General features: G+C 41.4%; 1 protein-coding gene across 7 annotated transcripts in view; it reads left to right on the forward strand.

Annotated features, from left to right (window-relative positions):
• Positions 1 to 21,248, forward strand: part of LOC146361221 (protein Shroom2-like) — a 42,122-nt gene that overhangs the window by 15,468 nt on the left and 5,406 nt on the right. For 3 of the 7 annotated variants that reach the window (XM_084921305.1, XM_084921303.1, XM_084921307.1), the window contains exons 2-9: positions 4,132 to 4,149; positions 5,777 to 5,893; positions 5,967 to 8,262; positions 8,569 to 8,624; positions 11,534 to 12,160; positions 15,396 to 15,887; positions 18,847 to 19,021; positions 19,119 to 19,391. In XM_084921305.1, coding sequence (XP_084777431.1) covers positions 4,132 to 4,149; positions 5,777 to 5,893; positions 5,967 to 8,262; positions 8,569 to 8,624; positions 11,534 to 12,160; positions 15,396 to 15,887; positions 18,847 to 19,021; positions 19,119 to 19,391 — 4,054 coding nt within the window. Of the gene's footprint in view, positions 1 to 3,725; positions 3,828 to 4,131; positions 4,150 to 5,776; positions 5,894 to 5,966; positions 8,263 to 8,568; positions 8,625 to 11,533; positions 12,161 to 15,395; positions 15,888 to 18,846; positions 19,022 to 19,118; positions 19,392 to 21,248 lie in introns of all 7 variants that reach the window. The other 4 variants (XM_084921308.1, XM_084921304.1, XM_084921306.1 and 1 more) reach the window with 2 other exon arrangements.

The raw sequence follows: 21,248 nt of genomic DNA on the forward strand, positions 1-21,248 counted from the left end.
TCATCCTCAATACTCAAACGTTAATCTACGCAAACTCTGCATTTTCTTATTTATTTATTTTTTTACAAAAGATTTACATTAGAAGATTCTGCTCCATGATTGGCACGGATTGGCTTTAACTCAGTAACCAATCAGGTGGGAATATTATCAGTTCTTCCTTTGACTGTAACCTCCATCTGTTTCACACGGTCCAACAAAGCTCTCGCTGTTTTTTTCAGATCCAGATTTTATTTACAGTAGTGAAATATTCACTAAGAAATCAAGACGATTAGCTTCTAAAGATCATTTGTTACTTTTCATGTGGTTCAAGCGATAATGCTTGCTTGCATCCCAGGGTACATCTGGACTGTAGCTGGGTTGGAGAGCCAAATCATTTTATTATTAATCGTTTGGTAATCGGCCTGGTTCTTACTGTATTTACTTTTCCATTCTAATTGTCCTCTTGGAGCTTTACAGCTTTACTTTACACAACATGCCTCATTTAAGGCAAGCATTTTTTTTTAGCATTTGCCCTCTGATGAACATGAATGCATGGGAAGCAACTTCAAGCCCAGTATCTTGCCCAAGAACACTTTAGCATGCAGACTGGAGCAGCCAGGGATCGTCCCACCAACCTCCCGAGCAGTAGAACACCTGCTGTTCCTCCTGAGCTACACCCTTTTACAAAAATGCTTAATATCAGCCATCCACTGCAAGTGACTGGGAGCCTGCTGCTTCTGTTCTGCTTCAGCAATAGGCCCAACTGGAAGCTGACTGTATCGCTCTCACAGCCATGTGGGTCAGCCACTTTTCAGTTTCAGGTTCAGTTCTTCCTGAATGAACGCGGTGCGGCTCGTATTTCCTGGAAGCAATATCTGTGACAGCACAGCTGCGCCCCCCTGACAATAGACCCTCAGCGCTTTAGAAAGAGGGGACATTTGCATTTTCTTTGTGCAGCAGCTTGTTTGGAGCTTTTGTCGCATGGAGGGGAGGCAGTGTTGGTGATTAAATACAGATATCGACTCTGTAGAAACAGCAAATGATTGTGCAGATATGGGAAAACGTAAAGAAATATGGGAGGCTAATGTTAAAATAAATTCACCCAGGCCCAACACTAGTCACTCATATCTCAGCTGTATTTGTTTTGATCCTCTGTTTTCTAATGTATGTTCTGTTACAGTGTAAAAACAGACTTTCTGCATTCCCATCACGGTGCTCCATGGCTCAACGTTACTGCACTACAGGCTCAGCTCAGGTTGAAAGTATGAAACCTTGTGCAGAGAATATCGCACTTAGTGTTGCCAGACCCAAAATGTTTGACGCTGATCTTCAGGAAATGATGTGAAGCAAACAGGGAAAGTGTCGAATGTTGATTAGATACCAGTGAAACCAGTGAAGATAAGACAGAGAGCAGGACTTAAAACAAGTTATAATGTTAATATAGCCAGGCAACAAAATACCTCGCTATCCCATTAATTTGGCTTCATAGTGCACTCCTCAGATCCCAAATTAAGAAAGCTGCTTATAAACGTCAAACACTCCATTCTTACCAAACTGTACAATAAATAAAGTTTACCAGATTTGTAGTAGGAAAGATTTTTGAACCTCCAGATCACAAAACAACACAGCAAAAGGCACCAAAGACCAAAAACCAAAACATTTATTGAATCAATCAAACCTTTGGATGCTTATAAAGACATACAATTTTTAAAAAATAATACAATTTGAAAAAAAAATCTCATTATTATCTGAAAAAGTTTGACTTACTAAACTTCTGAGAAAATAATAAGAAAAGTATAAATATTTAGATAATGCTCAAAAATTTGTTCCATCACAGCGAATCATGGAAGGCGGCCAGTATTGCTGTCCCGCTTGAAGCGAGGGAAAATACCTCCCTGCATTCCTTTGCTGAAAGAATGTGGCGTCTCCATCGCGGCCTGGCAGGGTTAATGTTTGGCTCAGGGCAGGTAAAAGTCTCATCTGGTCCAGACATTTCGTTCCTGGACAAATAAACAGCAGTGTGTGTTTTAAAGCACCAGCTAAGATGAAAAAGAAAGCTAGGTTGATATCAAGGAGTGATATCAAAGAGAGGTTTGGGGGTGTCCAACTCAGATCTAATTTTTCTAAGCTGCTAAGCTCCATCGGGACCATATGTCTCTGACAGATCCGTCTTTTAATTTGAAAGTCCTTCACAGTAAGAGACGGATCAAGTCCAGGAGCCAGTAAACCTGCTCGCTTGACCTTTAGACATCATTCTGGATTAAATGTTCCTCACAAGTTAACAGCTTACACTTGAAAACAATGACAAGATGGCTCAGTTAAATGTCACACATCACGGTCCAACTTGTTTCTCACAAAGAAAGGACCAGCAGGGGCCAACTGCGAGCTAGACAAGTAAAATATAAAAGTGCCCAAAAATCCCCAAATTTTCTTAATCCTTTTGTGTATTTTGTGTAAATTGGTATGAACCAATTAAAAAAAACTAACGAATATCTAAAGCAGATAGCGGAAAAAACTTTTTTCACCAGGTGTAGCATGAATGACTGCGAGTCAGGTTTGACTCTGTAAAAGTTATGAAAATACAGTTTATGCTGTCCTTCACATTTTCCAAAGTTGTAGAAGATTGGAGTCTCTGCCAGGCCGATTCTGGCCTCCAGGCCTCATATTTGACACCTGTGTCCTAGAGCAGCGGTCCCCAACCTCTACTGCGCCACGGACTGGTTTAATGTCAGGCAATATTTTCACGGACCGGCCTTTAAGGTGTCGTGGATAAATACAACAAAATAAAATGATACGACCAAGACAAAAACTGTGGTATTTTGTAAATATAACAATAAACACGAATTCACTGTGTAATTGTGTAACTTTATTAGCAGCGTCCTCCTGAAATCTGTCAACAACATTGAGAGTAACATCCTCCTCTCTGCCCCTTAATGTTTTCTGGTCGCTATGGTAACACGTAAATATTTATTTCAAAATAAGACACACAACTACAACACGGGAAAACACCCAGGGAAACCGAGTTAACGATAAAATCCCTGAAAAACATAAATTTCACACCCGAGCCTCAACTCTCGTGGCCGGTACCAAACGACTCACGGACCGGTACTGGTCTGTGGCCGGGGGTTGGGGACCGCTGTCCTAGAGTATTGTTCAGATGTTGGTGGAAGTTGCACACTGTGAGCTCATTGTATTATTTTACTGGCAATAACCTGTGAATTATGAAGAATCGTGTGCCGGATCAGAGTCACTGACATTCTGGTTAAAAGCTGCTGTATAACTAATATTATCCTTATATGCTGAGGTTAGTTATTAGCCGGCTAGAAACTGATGAGAGCAGGGTAGTCACAGTGAAGAAATAAAAGGAATCCATGAGAACCAGTGATTACCAAATAAAACAGGAAATAGATTTAAGCATAACTATCCAGAACCATTTAGAGGTTTATGGGAAAACCGTCCTCAGCACCCTCACTCTGTCACCTCAGTAAACACTTTCCAGATGACTTCATGAGCTCAACTGCTAGTTTCAGATCATTCTGGGGGAAAAGTGAGGCTTATTTTGTAAATTAAGGTCACGTGTAGACTGAAAAAGGAAAGGAAGTGTACGTATCCCTGTGGGAAAAACCAGAGCATCTGGAAATTAATAAGTAAAAAACTACATTTGATTGACATCTTTTATTCTAACTCTTGACTTTTCCTCCACCTTTTCTTCTTCCTGCTTCTCTTCTTCGCCCACTGCCCATCAGGGTTAAAATGGTAGATGTTGTGTCACCAAGTACAATGCCGTCAGAAACTGAGGTGCATGTGGCGAGGAGCTTTCTCACCAAGATTTTGCGAAGCTCTATGAGGTACCATCCAGTTAGCTTGTGTCTGGCTGTGTTTGCTGGTAGTTTTTTGGTGGACCTACATGGCGTCAGATCATTGAGCTTTGTGCTTTGTGTTCTTTTGTAGTAGTTTAATGTGTATGGTGCTAGCTGTCCAAGTATCTTTAGTTTACTTGCACATTTGTGTCTGTCATCAGTTCTGTGATGTGGGAATTACCAGATTTTACACATACAGCGCATTAACATGACTTGCTTGCATGGTTTTCTTGTGGTTTGATATGTTGTGGAAAAATTAATGTCTATGATCCTTTTTCAACATGCTCTCCAGGAAGAACCGCTTCAAGGGGTACGTGCATGTTTGGTGTGAGCAAAATTAAACTGTGAAGCTGTCGATTTACCTTTGTGGAGTCTTACCTATCAAGATACTGATGATGTTTAAAATAGGGTTTGCAGGCCTGAGGCACACAGTGAGCACCCCCCCCCCCCAAAAAAAAAACCCCAAAAAAACCCAAAAAACAAAACCAAACAAAACCCAAAAACAAATAATACCCCAAACAAATAATTATTTGTTATTCGAGATCACAAATGTGTTACTAAAAATAATACATTTTTTCATCTGCAAAAGTTGCTTTTTGCAGTTTAAACAAACAGCATATCTGAATATTAGGAATGATCATGATTTTTAATTATTCAAATATTCATTAAACTTCAAGTCACTGAGTGCCCTGTCATTCTAGGTGTTGTTGTGATATTGTTAATTATAAAAATGTTTCCTATCATGTGTTTGTCAATCTGCTTCTACATAGCTTTTCTTATTAATTAGTATGGACAATAGAAATGAAACATGGCAGGTTTTTGTTATTTTATTGTAGAAAATGTATTTTAGGAAAAATATTAGCTCGTACTGAATCTGATGGCAGCGACACGTTTCAAAAAACTTAGGACGGGGTCATGTTTACCACTGTGTAGCATCCTCTCTTTTTTTAACAAGTCTACAAACATCTGGGAATTGAGGAGACCTACTTCTGGACTTTTGTCCTTGATATGCAAGGCCTTCCCTGAAAAAGACGTCAGGCATATGTTGCTCTAAAACTTGTAGATACCTTTCAGCACTGCTGGTGGCTTTCCAGATGTGCAAGCTGCCAGTTTTCATTTAAAAGTATAGTTAATAACATTACATTTTTGAATATCTCTCATAGAGATATGAGAAAGACAACAGAGCTATTAAAATATTAAGAATCAGTCATTTTAGTCAACACAATAGCTTGGTCACTTCAGTGTCAAGTTATAGCAAATATTAAACAATATGTAAGTATATTTTCTCTAGAAATATATATTTTCCCCTGGTTTTGCTATCGCCTGTTAAGATGTAAAATGCTAGTACTTCCAGAGAGTGCAACTACAACCAACAATACTGGTTGCCAGCCATCATTGAATAACATCCCACTACTCGCTATCAGGCATCCGACCGCTAAATCATATATGGTGCTGTGAGATTAGATTCTGCTGACGATTTTAGCTGTCAAAAAGTGTCACTGAAAGAGGAACTCATTCAAAAAATGATTAAAACGTGGGTCCAGAGCAAACGCTGCCAGGTCACAAGTCTGCTACAACTATAGTTATTAATTTTAGTGTTTTTGGACAGTGTAGCTATATAATTCTTACCAGTTCTTTGTAAATATTTGTGTTTGTAATGGTGCCATAAATGTTATCTAATGATCATGGGTTGTTTTGTTTGTTTTTCCTTGCATTTCTGTGGATTGGAGTAATAAGACTATTTACACTGTTTAAAATACTCTATTGTCCTGAAACGATTGAATACACAGTGGTATCAGGGGGAAGGATTTGGATGATGGTGGCCTGCAAAGCCCATGAAGAAATGTTAACCTGTAGAACTCTGTGAACTCTTGTCTTCTATGAAAGAATTTGAGAAAGAGTATTGAGAAATTGTTTGCTGTGCTTCTGCTTTGCAGGAAGAATGACCCAGGCTCACGTCCTCATTCCTGGTATGCCTCAAAGCTGACAGAGGAGGAGCCTCCTGAGAGAGAGGCTACCCAAGCCCCAGTCTGGCAGCCAAAGCATGAAGCAAGGTGAGCTTTTTTGGTGGTTTACCTTGTCTTTAGTAGACAGATCACAATATTTTTTTCTTATCATCCCCTCCAGGCCCAAAGAGTCGTCCACTCAAGGAGATCAGAACATTCAGCATCAGCAAACCAGTCAGATCAGCTCAGTGAAAAACATGGAGAAACTTGAACGTCCCTCACATCCCTACCCAGCAGGTCGTCTTTCCCCAAATAAATACACCAGCAGTGCTGAGCCAATCTGTGGACTGGGACCAGGCAAGAGGGACTCAGGGTTCAGCTGTTTCTCAAGTGGCTCCAGCCCCCCTGTTCATGACCTTAATGCATCTGGTAGAAAGGGAACAAGCACTGAAAGCATTTTCTTCAAGGGTGTTCACAATGAAGGACCTCAGCAGAATGAGCGGCCCAGATATCTGCAGCCAACACTGGGGAACGGAGGCTGGAAGGAGCAGCCAGCATCTCGTGTTTCCATTGCAGGCAGACCCAACGTAAGCCCAGTGTGGCAGGTACCAGACAGGAAAAAGTCTCAGTCTCCTCCTCCGCCACCTCCTCCCCTGCGTAGTGACAGTTTTGCAGCTACAAAGGTGTTTCCATACTCTGAAGGTCCAGCAAAAAGCCACGGCACATCATTTGAAAAACTGCCAGAAAGTAACCACCACAATGGCATCAGATCCCATCAGGAGAAATCCTCAGAAACCAGACGTAGCTTCAACCCAATACCTGCCAAAGACTTCCTCCATCCAAACATGCCAGCTGATTACAACCACAACCAGCTCAACCCCAACAAACACTTCTCTTTGTCCAGCAGTGATGTCAGACAGTTTCATTACACCCAACCACCTGCCCACCAGAGGCAGTTCAGTGATGAAAGTCCCTTCTACTTCCTGCAGACTGGAAAGGCTCCTCCCACCAAGACTCAAAGTGTAGGAAGCTACTACCGCAGCCTCCAGGATCTGCCCACAAATGCTTTCAGCCGCAGGCAGATGCCGCACTCTGCAGCATCCATGGTAAGCACTGCTACAAACCCAAACCTGGAGAGTGGAGGGCATAAGAGATACTACGGTCTTGCAAGTAAGACTGCGCAGTACAAGGCTAGGCAGGGCAAAACTGAAAGCCGGATGACAGAAACAGAGAAACACCACTGGGTGAACAGCAATGAAACAGGGTACCCAAGTTCTCTGAAGACTAACACTAAGGCAAAGTACTCACTGCCTCAGTCCCAAATGCCTTATATTGAAAATAAGGAATGCCATACCCATTCCCACTTTGGGAATGGACTTCACTACAACCACCAGACCTCTGAAATTTCTATTCAAAGACGTAGTCCAGAGGATACTGCAAAGAGAGGTGAAGGTCACACTAATGACATGAAAATACAGTTTCCAGTACATCAAGTCAAAGATCACAAGGCTAATCTTCCAAGACATCAAGACCCATGGGTCCCTCAAGAAGACCAACGAATAACCGCCCTGAAAACTCCACTCCTCCACTCCCTGACTCTGGAAAACAAGACTCTGGCAGCAACAATCACAACTGTCTTGTCCACCCAGGACACCAGTGACACCATGGCTGCTAGCAGTGGAAAAGCAAATCGCCGCAGTGACCGTTATGCCACCACCCTTCGGAAAGAGATCCAGCAGAAGCGAGCCCAGCTGCAAAAGAGCCGCAGCGCTGCAACTCTGACTTGTGATGCAGAGGATGAGGATGCAGAGGAATGGAGATCTATGGAAGCTTCTGCATCTTCTGCTGCTTCCTATTCAAATACTTACAAGGACCACCTGAAAGAGGCGCAGGCCAGGGTCCTCCAGGCCACTTCCTTCCAGAGACGAGACCTAGAACCCCAGGGACCAGAGGCCTCTGTGCTTAAAACCACAAATGGGCGCACTAGAGGACGTAAGCGATGTCAACTGGCAAAGAGGACGCACTCTTTTTCAGAGCCTGACAAAATAGACAAAGTGGGAGTGGAAGGAGAATCCCAAGCAGGCTCATTTGGGGAGAGGAGGAAGTTCTTTGAGGCGAAACCAGCCTTTTCCAGGCCTGTACTGAAGTCAAGTCAGAGTGCAAACTCGAACACAGACCTGGATGAGTCGGGCAAACCCAAAGAGAGAGCACCTTCTATAGGGTCTGTTGAGCCTCCTCCATCCACAGACCCCAACCACCTCAACCCTGGACATAACGAAGTCTTACTAGAGCAGCAGAGGCTCGGAACATTTGCTGAGTATCAGGCCACATGGAACAAGCAGAAGAAGTCATCGGAAGGCAAGACGCAAGGGCGGTATCACTCAGCGGAGAATATCTTAGATGCAGGTGCAGAAGAGAAGGCCATCTGCATCCATGAGAGATCCAGATCTTCGCCTTCTGCAGACTTCTATACACAGGTGAACAAGATTAGGATGGTTTTTATATTCTAGACCGCCAAACAACAAAAAAGTACAAAAGTCAGTTGGAAGATAACCTTAAGTTGTAAAGCATATTTGGTTGTTGGTTAGGTTTGGGCAACTAAAAAGTCCTATTTAAGATAAGGGAAAAATGGAGTCACAGTTATAAGAAGCCTTTATGACACTACTCTTGAGAAGTAAAAATATGCACAACAAATACCCTAAAGTGTACTAAGTATTTAAATGAGCAAACTGATGCTGATGTTTTCTATGAATGGCACACTAAACTTCACCTTCTTATTGCAGAAAATTCCTTCTTCTTGGAGAGACACTCAGGCCCAAAAGGGCAGTTTAGCTACCAGGTAAGATTAATTTTTGATTGGACTACTAATATACAGATTAATATACTAATGTACCACTAATATACAGAAAAACAGCACTGGGTTTTGATTCACGAATCATTCACTGCATCTACAGTTAGAGTACTGTGCAGGTCTTGAGACACCTCTCATTTCTTTATATTTTGCTAGAAAAATGGAAGCTATGTGCAGCAATTTAGTGAAGCATGTGTAAACTGCAGTATATTAAGCCAAAACAAAATATTATTTTCATTTCTTTAAGTAGTCTTCAGGAATAGTTCTCCAGGCTTCTTGAAGGACATTTAAAGCTCTTCTTTGGATGTTTCTGCCTTTTGTTCTGTTCTCTGTCAACATGATCCCACACTGCTTCAATAATGTTGAGCTCCGGGCTCTGGGGAGGCCGATCCATGACTGATAGAGTTCCACTGTGTGTTTTTCTATCCACGTATGCTTTTACTGCATTGGCAGTGTGTTTGGGATTATTCACATGCTTGAAAATAAAGCTGTTGTTAATCAGATGTTTTCCAGATGGTATTGCATGGTGGATCAAAATCTGATGGTACTTTTCTGTGTTCATAATTCATCAATTTTGCCAAGTTCTCCAACAATAGTGAGTAGACACTGTTGTGTCACACTGACGACATTTGGACCAAAACATGTCCAATTTGGCTGCTATCATCCATTAGACCTGTTCCGACTGATTTTCAGTGCAGTTCTTGAGCAATTGTGCTTACCTCAGCTTTTCTCCCTGTTTCGTTTCTTTGAGAATGGCTTCTTGAAAGCCAATGTCCAAAGAAAAACTTTGACTGACCTTCAGACCACAAGAAGATCACTTTTAAAAATTACAAAAAGCCTGGCTTATTTAAATCAAAATGCAAATGAATAAGGGGTGGCTGCAGACTTTTCTAAACATTTCTTCTATGTTCACCAACTCCTATAATGTGTTTAGAGGAATACTCATCACTTTGCAGTGGGACATTTGACAGGAAGAAATATCTGTTTGGTTTCATATAAATGTGGAATTTATCCAGTCTGTGACATTTCAGTGCAGAAAGAACTGCTCTCAGTTTCTTCTCTCAGGCTTCCTGAGCTGAAGTGATCACTTTCAGTCAAACTAGAACCTTTTTTTTTCTAACTTTATCTTTTGCTATTGAAGCTCAGGTTTGGGTGAATAGATTCTCCTCAGACTCCAGTCGTCAACTACACCCTTATTTACAAAACGTGTCTGAAGCTACTGTGGATTTACAGTGGGTGGAGAGGGTATCAGTTTATCCGTAAGCTGCTGCTGACAAAGAACACTTATCTGCTGCATACATGATCAGTAATCCTCAGCATTCACTCCTTTTGTTGATGTGCTGCCTGGTATGCAAGGTGGGATATAAACACCTTTAAGAAAAAAGGGAAATTCAAACTCATCTTTCAGCATAATTTTCACTCAGAGGTGTAAGCCAAAGTGATGCTCAAATTCTTTCTTTCTAGTGTTACAATATGCACTTTTTTCTTATGTTGTATTGGATTTTTCCACATTTACTCTTTTATTTATCCCATCTAACTGTATATATTAAATGGAAAAAGCAACAAAACATCCTACATTTTTAAAATTAACGCGTTAGATATCTAATAATACCATATTCTTCTAAACATGTTTAGATATTTTAGCCTGTGAATTATGTGAATAATGTTCCTTAAAACTGTCAATCCCTGAAAATATATCTGCAAATATAAAAAGCATGCAATGCAATCTAACAGCATATGCATCAGAGCTTTTTTTAAGTGATGAGCTGCAGGATGCTGGTTTTTGATACGTGAAAGACGGGAAGAACAGGTTTTCGAGGGTCCGAGTCATATAAAAGCTTTAAGATTTGGTGCTGGAGCCCTGGAAACATTTCAGTGGTTATTGTAATTATTCACTGCCCCTAACTGTGGACTAGCTCCCTTGTAATCCAAGCTCTGTGTTTGGTTTTCACACTCGTGGTTCGGGTGTCGTGAACTGTAATAGACTCACTCAAACCACACCTGTGAACCTCAAAGTTATCAGTAATATTACTCAAATGCACCAGGTGAACAGGTTCTTCTGAACTTTGTATCCATGTAACCTGATGTAAACCTGCCCCAGGGTCTCGTCCCAGTCAGATATGCCAGAAACACCTCACCCAAGAGGGATGAATTTTGCACAAGTTGCTCCATATAAGATCTGATGAATTGTTTAACCAGCAGAGAACTTTAGAATATTTAATTAAGAAATATTGTGAATACTTTCCCAGTGATCAGCCCTTTAAGTACAAAATCTACATGATGTTTTCCTGCATAATTTCATAAGTACAGGAGAAATCCATATGAAATTATGAAGGCAATTTTACACCCACTCCAAGTGTCACAATCTAAAGATAAAATCTGTTTTTCCATATCTCCATATATAGTTTCATCAGCACAACTGCAGCAGTTTAATGCATGTGAAGCGTTTGTTCCCCTTTTTTACTTGTTTTCTCATAATTCAGTGGAGAAAACTTCAGAAGGTGTGTTTTGGTTAAACTTTCAAGCTCATAACAAGACAGGGGGGAGACCGTTCATGATTATTAATTTAGAAAATGAGCTGTTTTAGGCATTTATCTAGCTATCCAACTAAAAATAGCAGAATAAACTGTATTAAACTCTATTTTTTTAAAATATTGTTGCAGACTTGTTTTTTTGCTCAGACATGTGGTTCAATCATCCTGATAAACCTCATATTGATGCCCAGTTTCTTCCCTGAACTGACTTAAAAGGAGGCAGCATATATTTTAACAGATGTGAACTGAAAATGTCCGAATCATCGTGTTGGAGATGAAATGAATTGATGTATTTTTAAGCCACGTGATGTTTGATATTCCTCAGGTGCTTATGATGAGGTTTGTCTTTATTTTGACCTCTAGAGTGAAGTCGGAGAGTCGGAGTTATGAGCCTGACCACAGCCCACAGCTGGTCGAGGGCCCCTCCCCAGGGCTCCCTGACCAAAGGACAAATCCCGCTGCCATTCCCGCCCACACCACACTGTCCTCCGGCCCTCGCAGCCTCAGCCCCAGCCCTGGTTCCAAGCACCCAGCCCAGCCGCCACAAACCCAGAGCCTCCTGCCGCCACCCAGGCCCCATTTAGGCCTAGAAACCACATCCTCCTCCCAGGAATTCCTCGCTGGCGCCCAGGCAGACCCGGCTGGAGTCCAGCCTCTGTCCAGCGCTGCCTCTGACACCCAGCACCATGCTGCCACCTCCACTGCCGCTGCTAATCAGGTCTCCTCTGCTGGCCCCGCCTCGGCCAGCTCCCCTCGCCTCAGAGAGATGTCCTGTGCAGACGAGAGCAAAGCAGCTGAAGGACATGAAGTGAAGGAACAGCCGGCTTCACCTTCTCCTTCCTCATCCCCTCTCTTCTCCTCCACCTCCTGCACGGCCCCTCTGCCTCTTCCCGGGCCCGATGGAGCACGGTCCCCCTCGCCACATTTTGCGCCACCGAGGCTGACCGACAGACCGCCCGCCGCGTCTGTGCAGAATGACTCACTGCTCAGGTAAGCAGCTTAACCTCTCTGCCTCCTTGTTACGTAAAGTTCCTCCTTCCCTGTTCCCAGAGGAAGAGGCTTTGAAGAGCAGCTTTAGGTAAACAAGTCCAGGAGGGAACGTGAGATTGAAAACACGACAAGAGCGCACAAACAAAAGATAAATAACGACCGAAGCGGTGACGTAGCCGCTCTGCCAGCAGCTGTGGATGCAAAAAAGTGCTCACAGAATCAGACCGGAGGCTGTAATTTTCTCAATGCCACATGAAAACTCTGACCTTTGATTTCCACTCAAGTTCAGCTGAGCGATTCTTCCTCCAGTTAGAAACTCGCTTTATATAAATCTCTCCCTCATGTTTCAGCTTCTTTTAATCAGTTGAAGTTTAATATTATTTGTTGTCATCTATCTTATCTAGAAAATTTACCTTGTAATGACAAATGTCATCATGTTGTTGCAAATTGTGTCATGATGTTGTAGTTACCTGCACCTTTTTTTATTACCCTCATAATGGTTTAATGGGTGTATCCCCCACATCATTTGTTCTCTTTAAATGATGCTGTTAAAGACCAGTCTTAGGATTAATACCAGAAACTGCTCTGAGAGCTGTAATTATTGAACTACATGTCCCATAATAATTGTAGGACTGAGGATGCGCTTTTGAAACAGGAACCTGAAAATAGTGGGAAAAAAAACAATTATTATGCGTATTATTCAGCAGAGGTTTGATCAAACCTTTTGCCATTTTTCTTTTACAGCTGGTCTTCGTCTGAATAGATATTTCCAGATTGTCTTTGTAATTTGTTTTTAGCTTTGCAGGCGATCAATCTGAATCAGAATACTTTATTAATCCTTAAAGAAAATTATTTGGCTACAGTTGCTCCAAGACAACAACATTAACAGACTGAGCTAAATTAAATAAATAAATAAATATATTACAAAGTTTACAAAATATAAGAAATAGCTCTAATATATATACAAATAGCTCAGTTATAAATATCCAGAATATTAAATCCTGTGTCGTTCCGTGGTGAATTATGGGTAATCTCAGTCTTGTACTGAGCGTGAGCATGTGACTGGCCAGCATGTCATGGAGGGGTTGAGAGGTATTGTCCTTATCTTGGACAACATCCGCCTCTCCGACACCATCTTAAGGGAACTGAGCTCCATCCCCACAACATTACTGGCCTTGCATCTGCGACCCTCAACCTGCTGCCACAACATGCAGCAGCATAGAGGACGGCACTGACCACAACAGACTCATAAACAGACTCACAGTTTCTTGTTATAAAGCACTGCGCCCCCTCATTTCTTTATATTTTGCTTCCAAACAGCCAGACTTTCCTGTTATTTTTTAAAGTGGTTTTGAGTAATAGTTCTCAAGGCTTTCTGAAAGTAATTGGCTGTTTTTTTTCACTCATTTTCAGTCTGGTTCTTGTACCTGACCATTTTCAGAGTTATATTGGTCAAGCTATTTAAAGCTGACCTAAAAATAATTTCTTTATTCAATTTATGAAAAATGTCAAACATAACACAGTTTGACAGATATAAAATAGTATTTTATGTGATTCCCAAAGAAATATTAGCACAAAACTTGGCATGTCTCAGCATGATGTGCAGTGAGTCCTTGAACAAAATGAGGAAACTGGACAAATGGAGGACAAAATTAAGAAGTGTCAGGCCTAAAAACTATCTACAGCAGATGAACAGTATCTGAAAGTCGTGTCTGTAAGAAACAGGAAAAAATCAAGCAAAGACCTGGAACCTTCAGGAAGCCTGGAGAACTATTCCTGAAGACAACTTAAAGAAATGAGTTCAGACTGTGCTGAAGAGTAAAGGTGGTCACACCAAATATTGAGGTTTGCACAGTGCTGTACCTTCAGACTTGAACTTCTGTGTGTGTTGTTGTTGTTGTGTTAGTTTCTTGATGGTTGACCACCTCGTGTATGACTTTCTGTTTTGTTTACGGGCTCTGTCTTTTGGTTTGTTTGCCTCACCTGGTGTTTTAAGTTTGTATCTCCGCCTCTGTGAACTTTATTTTGAAATACTTAAAAGTAATCTCGCAGATCAGACACATTTAAGCTGATCAAAGGAGGTGGAAAAAGAAGAAACACCAGGCACCACCTTTTTCTTCCTCATCCCAGTCCTGCTCGCAGATGGCCGCTCTGTTTCTTTCCACAGGAGATTTAGTTTGGTCTCCTTCACCACTGTTTGACAATCATACTCGATGTATGGTTTCTCAGAGGTCTGTCAGCTCGCTCGTGTTTGCTATAGTCGAGCATTCACTGAAGACCAAAACCACCACCAGGCCACCAGGAAATCAGTCTCTGAGGCCTGGGATGGAATCAAATTTCTGGCCTGAAATATTGTTTGTCTACCCTGGAGCCATGTCTTCTCACATGGAAGATTTGTAACATCAGATTTCTTTTTAGTCTTTGAGAATAAAAGTCAAACTAATTTAAAGGTGCCAGAGAGGAAACCAAACAAAAAGGTAGAGTCAGTAAACAATTTCGAATTTGGTAGTAAAATGCCTGGAAAGCTAAACATAAAGAAGTGTAATAAAGGATCCGGTAATTGGGAGTGGGGGGGCCACACAGGGGAAATACATACAAGGACTGTATGTGAAAGATGGAAGTAGCCACCCAAACCCTTTTGTCTGTACAGGCCTTGAGCTCAGCGCTTGACCATTTGACTGTCACCAGCTAACGACTGAGCATGCTCTATTTTATCACAACAGTAATAATGATTTACAAAATAAACTCTGTGTCTATATTACCTGAAACCAGGAACTGAGCCCAAAAAGTCTCCAGTAAAGTGTTTAGTGACATCAGAGGCACACAGACTGCGATACAACCAGAGTACTTTTTGCAACCAGAGGAGTCGCCACCTGCTGGCTGTTAGAAAACATGCAGTTTTAAGGCCCTTCCAGACTGACCTGATCTGTGCATGTAAATTTGGTTACTGGCCACTTGGTCACAGGTTCAAGAGGAGGAACAGAGCAAAGGGATGAAGTAAAAGTGACAGGAATGATAAAGAAAACTACATACCACACTGTGTCACACTAGAATCTCTAAATAAAGGTCGTGACAGTCAATTTTAATAATTACAAGTATTCTAATGTTAATATTAAGACTGGTGGGTGAATGATGTGGGGGATTTAATGCATAAAACATTATCAAACTAAAAATTTAAAAAAGGATGAGGAGACGTACATTTTCCAGCGTTGATCCTATTGTGATTCTTTTTCAGGTCAGAAAGCGAATCAAAGCGCCCCGCAGTGATGGATGTTAGCGGTCAGGTGAGGAAAGTCCCCGTGAGGATCATTCACGCTGAGAGCAGCACAGGACGCGAGGGTCGAGCCTACCTGCCTCAGAACAGCGGGTCCTGCAGCCTGTCCGAGCTGCCACCACGCATCCCTTCCCTGGGCGCCGCGGAGCGCTTGTCCTCATCTCGGTTCAGCACTTACAACCGCCAGGCGGCACAGGAGTCAGCCCCCGAGCCCAGTTCACCTGGGCCCCAACATTCAGAGGAGGACGCCAAGAGAGAGGAGCTGGTGAGGGACATTATGGGTAAAGACAAGTCTCTGGTGGACATACTGGACCAGAGTGGCAGGAAGACCACCATGGACCTGATGGAGGGGCTTTTCCCACCAGAGGAGGAGATCCTGGAGGGGGCCCAGCAGCGCAGGAAGGCCTCAGCTGGATCCAGACTGCTCACATCATCCCCCAGGAGCACAGACAGGTGGGACACTGCAGCAGGAAACATTTAAAATGAAACCTTTCTATTCAAAATGTGCATTTTGTGATTGGAGTAACAGTAAGTGGATCTAGAAAGGCTGATTTTACACACAAGATAACAGCTGTTTCAACAAGCTTATTGAGGAGATTAAACAGTGTGTTTCAGACAGAGGATAATCTGAGTCCAACTTTTAGATAAATTACAATTATTTCTAACTGTAATCATGCAAAGCTACCCTAGTAGAGTCCAGGTATAAAAGTGAACTGCTGGAGAATGAAGCGTCCACTGCAAGGCTGATTTTCCATTTGCCAGACTAGCCTGCCCTCTGGTGGACAAGTGTTGCAATTTCGATTCATCCACTTTCCTCGAAATCATAATAATAATAACTTTATTATTACAGCACTCTTCAAAACAGAGTTACAAAGAGCTTCACAGTTAAAATAAAAGCTGCACATTGTAGATAAGTGTACATGTTAAAACATACAGACACATGCATACATACATGCATAGGGCTGTGCGATATGACCAAAATCTCATATCCCGATATAAGAATTCTATCGTCCCGATAACGATATAAATCACAAAAATGTAACATTTTCTGTAAATTCTGTGAATCTCGGGCAGCTCGTCTTGTGGGAAGTGTTTCCAGCTGCGCGTCATGTAGCTGGAGTCGAGTGTTTTAACCGATGCATGAAACTATACATTTTTAGACATAAGTTGTAACAGCTGCTGTTTTCTTTGTGAGTATTTATTACACGGCGTGCTGCGGGGAAAAGCCTGTTCTAACGTTTGAGTCTAAGGTTTATTTTTTAGCACCTGGCGGCTCTTTTTTGCTTCTCATCCGTAAATAATCTGCTCTTTCACGTGATTCAGTTTATTTTGAAAAGTCTAAACAGGATCTTGAGCTTTATTGTGAAAGGTTTACGTGGAACATAAACAAGCGGACACGCGATGCTGTTACCGTCGTTGTTGCTAACCACAAAGCATAAAGACAGGTGCTTGTCCGTCAGTAGTGTGGTTATATTAAATATAAGAGAAAGAGAGAACTTTAAGAAATTAATATAGCCACTACAGTGACCATCAAAACAAAAAAATATTGCCGTAAACAGTTTATTTTGCGACACCACGAAACAAACAATAGCGTAAAATGAAATGATAGACGTTTTTATATCGTCATCCGATATATATCGTTATATCGAACAGCCCTATACATGCATGGTTTCAAACTATAACAACAAATGAAGGAGAACAGATTAAGAAAACACTAACCTATAAAAATGAGTTTTTAGCATTCACTTAAAACAAATAACAGAGTCAGCCAACATAATTGAAGGATGTTGTACAAAATCACATTTAGTAGACAAAAACATATTTGTCTAGACCAGCGGTCCCCAACCTTTTTTGCGCCACGGACTGGTTTGTGACCGACAATATTTTCACGGACCGGCCTTTGAGGTGTCGCGGATAAATACAACAAAATAAAACTAGTACCGGTACCGAAAAAAAGAAGATTTATTCATAACACACATGAAAAGACCCAGGAAAACTGAGTTAACGATCAAAACGATAACAAAATAACGCTGAAAACCGATAAAAACCCTGAAAACCATACATTTCACACCCGAGTCTCACTCTCGCGGCCCGGTACCAAATGACTCACGGACCGGTTCCGGTCCGTGGCCCGGGGGTTGGGGACCGCTGGTCTAGACTATTGCTGGCTACTTTTTAATGCTATTTGTGGCAAAAGGCCTTTCCTATACTAATAAAATGCAGTTATGGTCAGGAGTTTCTATCCACTCATCATGGGTGTGAATGTCATGGTAATTTGGTGCTTTAAAGGATTTCTTTGAACTGTTCCTTTCAGGGATGGAATCATTGTACAGCATATATCATATCATATATCAATACATTAAAGCTCAAACATAAACCTACACTTCCAATCATTTTTGGTAAAATATCCCTTAACAAGTTGTCCCTGGATCAAATGCTTTAGGTAGCCATCAGTAAGGTTCTGGTATAATTCTGGCTGATATTCGATCACTCTTCTTGTCAGAATTTGTAGAGTTAATTTAAATTGGTTTATTTGCAGCACAGATCAAGCTTTTAAGTGTAGTCCAGAAATTGGTTTGGGGTCGGGGCTTTATGAAGGCTGTTCCAGAAGCTTAATGTTAGCCTACTTTATCCATCCAAAACCAGTTTTGATGTGTTTGGGATCATTGTCCTGTTGAAACAACTGTGTCCAAGTTTCAACCATCTAGCTGTTGATCTGCGATAAAGTCGAAGAATGTGGAGGTAGTCCTCCTCCTCCTTCATTATTCCATCCACTCTGTGCAACGCACCACTGGCACCAACACAGCACCAGAGCATGATGCTACCACCACCATGCTTGACAGCTGGTACAGTGCTCTTAGGTTTGAAAGCCTCAGCTTTATTCCTCCAAACATACCTTTTGTATTTGTGGACAAACAGCTCAAACTTTGTCTTGTTTGACTATAAAACATTTCTCTAGAAGACATTTGGGTTGGGAAGATTTCATTCGAGCTTAAAGGTGTTAATTTGTCAGATTTCTTGGTCAGCACCCTCTTGAATCTTGAATCTCAATCCATGACGATGTAAAACTGGCTGTATTGTGGACAGTAATGCTGGTGTTTCATCAGTTTCCAGTTCATGGTAGGATTGAGCCTTGGTGGTTTCTGGGTTGTTCCTGAATATCCTAACCGATTTCCTCTCATCTGAGGATGACAGCTTGTGTCTTTATCCACACTTTTACAAAGTTGTGACATATCTAAATAACTTTTACTTACGTTCAATTGTTTGAACTGATGATTGCTTGAACATACCGAATGTTTTTATATTTTGGTGTTTGGAGTTCCAGTTGAGGACTTTGAAGATTTTGGGTGCAGACGTGCAGTGTCAGTAAAAGTTGCGTCAGAGTGTTTGTGTTTGTCCTTGTGCATTTCAGAAGGGAGGAGGAGGAAGTGTCTGTATCAGCAGCCGCCTCACTAGTCCCCAGCTCCTCCTACTATAACACGTCCGCTCCTAAAGCTGAGCTCCTCATCAAGATGAAGGACATGCAGGAGCAGCTAGAGGAGCAAGACTCAGAGGATGAGCTGGATGTTGATCTGGTCAATAAAAAGGTAAAATATGCCCACTTTATGTTTTATTATGCATGCCATTCTGCCACCCTAAAGTAGTAAATGGATTGTTTTTATGTGTCTACTTCATCAACTTCAGCAAGAGCTGATCTCCAGCCTTGCGAAGAAGCTGGAGGTGCTGCGGGAGGCAAGGCAGAGCCTGCAGGAGGATGTGGAGGACAATGAGGCTCTGGGCCGTGAGGTGGAGGCCATCGTGCAGCGCGTCTGTCAGCCCAACCAGCTCGACAAGTTCCGCATGTTCGTGGGAGACCTGGACAAGGTGGTGAGCCTGCTGCTGTCACTGTCGGGCCGGCTTGCCCGGGTGGAGAACGCCCTCAACAGCCTGGAGGATGAAGCACCGCCAGAGGAGAAGGTAACCCCAGACACTGTCCACCAAATCGACTGCTTCCCTCAGCTTTATGGAAGTTTACACTAAGTTTTAGGACTTTGTTTAGCTCTTAATTTTATAGTTTTGTTTATGTGTATTTCACAGCACATTTATTGTTTGTAGTTTACAAATATGAACACGTCTGAAAAAGATGAAAAGCTTTGAGCTAATCTATTTAATCATCCCTCCTGAAGCCCAGTGACAGAACAGCAGCTGCAATAACAACAGTACAGTAAAACAATCTTTACCTTCTGTTTATGTTCATAAAAAATGCTAATTGAATTCACTTAACATACAAAACACTGTATTTGTCCATGGATGCCAAACGTGTAGTTTAATAATGTATGTATGTGTACCTTAATAATGTATGAACATTTTAGTTCACAGTACTGTGCAAAAGTCTTGAGCCAACCCACATTTCTTTACATTTTGTTTCCAGGGATCCAGACTTTCTCTGAAGGGTTTAGCAGGCTTTCTGAAGGTCATTCTGGATATTGGCTTCACTCATTTTTACTTAGTCCTTTACTTTAGTCCTTGTACCTGACCTGACGTAAAAAAACAAAAAACAAAAACAAAAACAAAGAAAAAACAGAACAAAAGGCAGAAACATCCTAAGCTTTGAATCCTTCAAGAAGCCTGGAGAACAATCCCTGAAGACTACTTAAGACTATTGATGGCACGATACCACTTTTTTATGTACGATACCGATACCGATATCATAAATTTGGATATCTGCCGATACCGATATGAATCCGATACAGTGTGTTTTTTAATCAATAAAACGTTTTTTTAATATCTTGCTGCATTTTGTATAAGTTTATACTCAAGTTTAAATAAATAACAACACTAAAGCTATTCTGTTATACCTGTATGTAAAAAATACACTGCGCCCAAAATATTTCATAGTTCAGCAAAACTGATCAATCTAATAAACTTAAACCTACTCCATCCTCCCTATTCTGGTATTTTAAAGAGTACTTAGCAGAAATATTAAGCAACCTAACTAATAGGGTTGCAAGCTCCCAGCAAAAACAAATAGGGAACCACCCCCCACCCTCCACCTCATGATGCTTAATCGATATAATCAAATTTAATTTGATGCAGGGGGAAAAATGCACAGAAATAAATTATTTTTCAAGAATAATTAAATAGATTCAACATCTTTCTTCAACAGAATTGCAGAATTCACAGATGGTACTTTCCCAAAGGAAAAAGTACTACAGCTTACTAGGGTATATTAGACTTAACAGTTACTATATACAGTAATGGACTTCTATATATTTTACATCAGATTAAAACTTTGGGTGTAAGAGTCAGATAATTATTTATTAAAAGCTAGACATTTTAAATGAGAATAAGAAAGAAAAGTATGTCTTTGTGCCCCCTTTTCCCTGTTCATGCACTATCGGCCCCCCTGGCTAAACTTTGCTAGATCCGCCCCTGCACAGTTACCAGCCGTCAGCTGCATAGAAAAAGATCCTGGTGTAGAAAGTAATATTAAATAAATTCTAACAACAGCTTATCAAGCTTAATAGTGCTGCTGTTGTTCAGCCGCTGGTTTCCTCTTTCTGGTGAGAAGTGGGCCAAAAACAAAGAAGAGAGACGGACTCGCGACAGAAAAGCCGATCAGCTGATCATTAAGCAGTTTCACGATTGAAGTAGCAGCAGGAGAGAGAGAGAGAGAGAGAGAGAGAGAGGCAGTCGCTCCATATATCGGTTGTTAAGCTTAACGCTAAAATGCTTTACAAACATTCAGAGATGAACTTACACACTTGCTTTACTTCTCTCTGGGAAAACTTCCTCGGAGATGAAATGCTGGATTGCTAGCAAGGCTACAAATAC

Source organism: Perissodus microlepis, chromosome 23, assembly GCF_051167445.1.
Source record: "Perissodus microlepis isolate ML-2025 ecotype Zambia chromosome 23, ASM5116744v1, whole genome shotgun sequence".
Classification (NCBI taxonomy): domain Eukaryota; kingdom Metazoa; phylum Chordata; class Actinopteri; order Cichliformes; family Cichlidae; genus Perissodus; species Perissodus microlepis.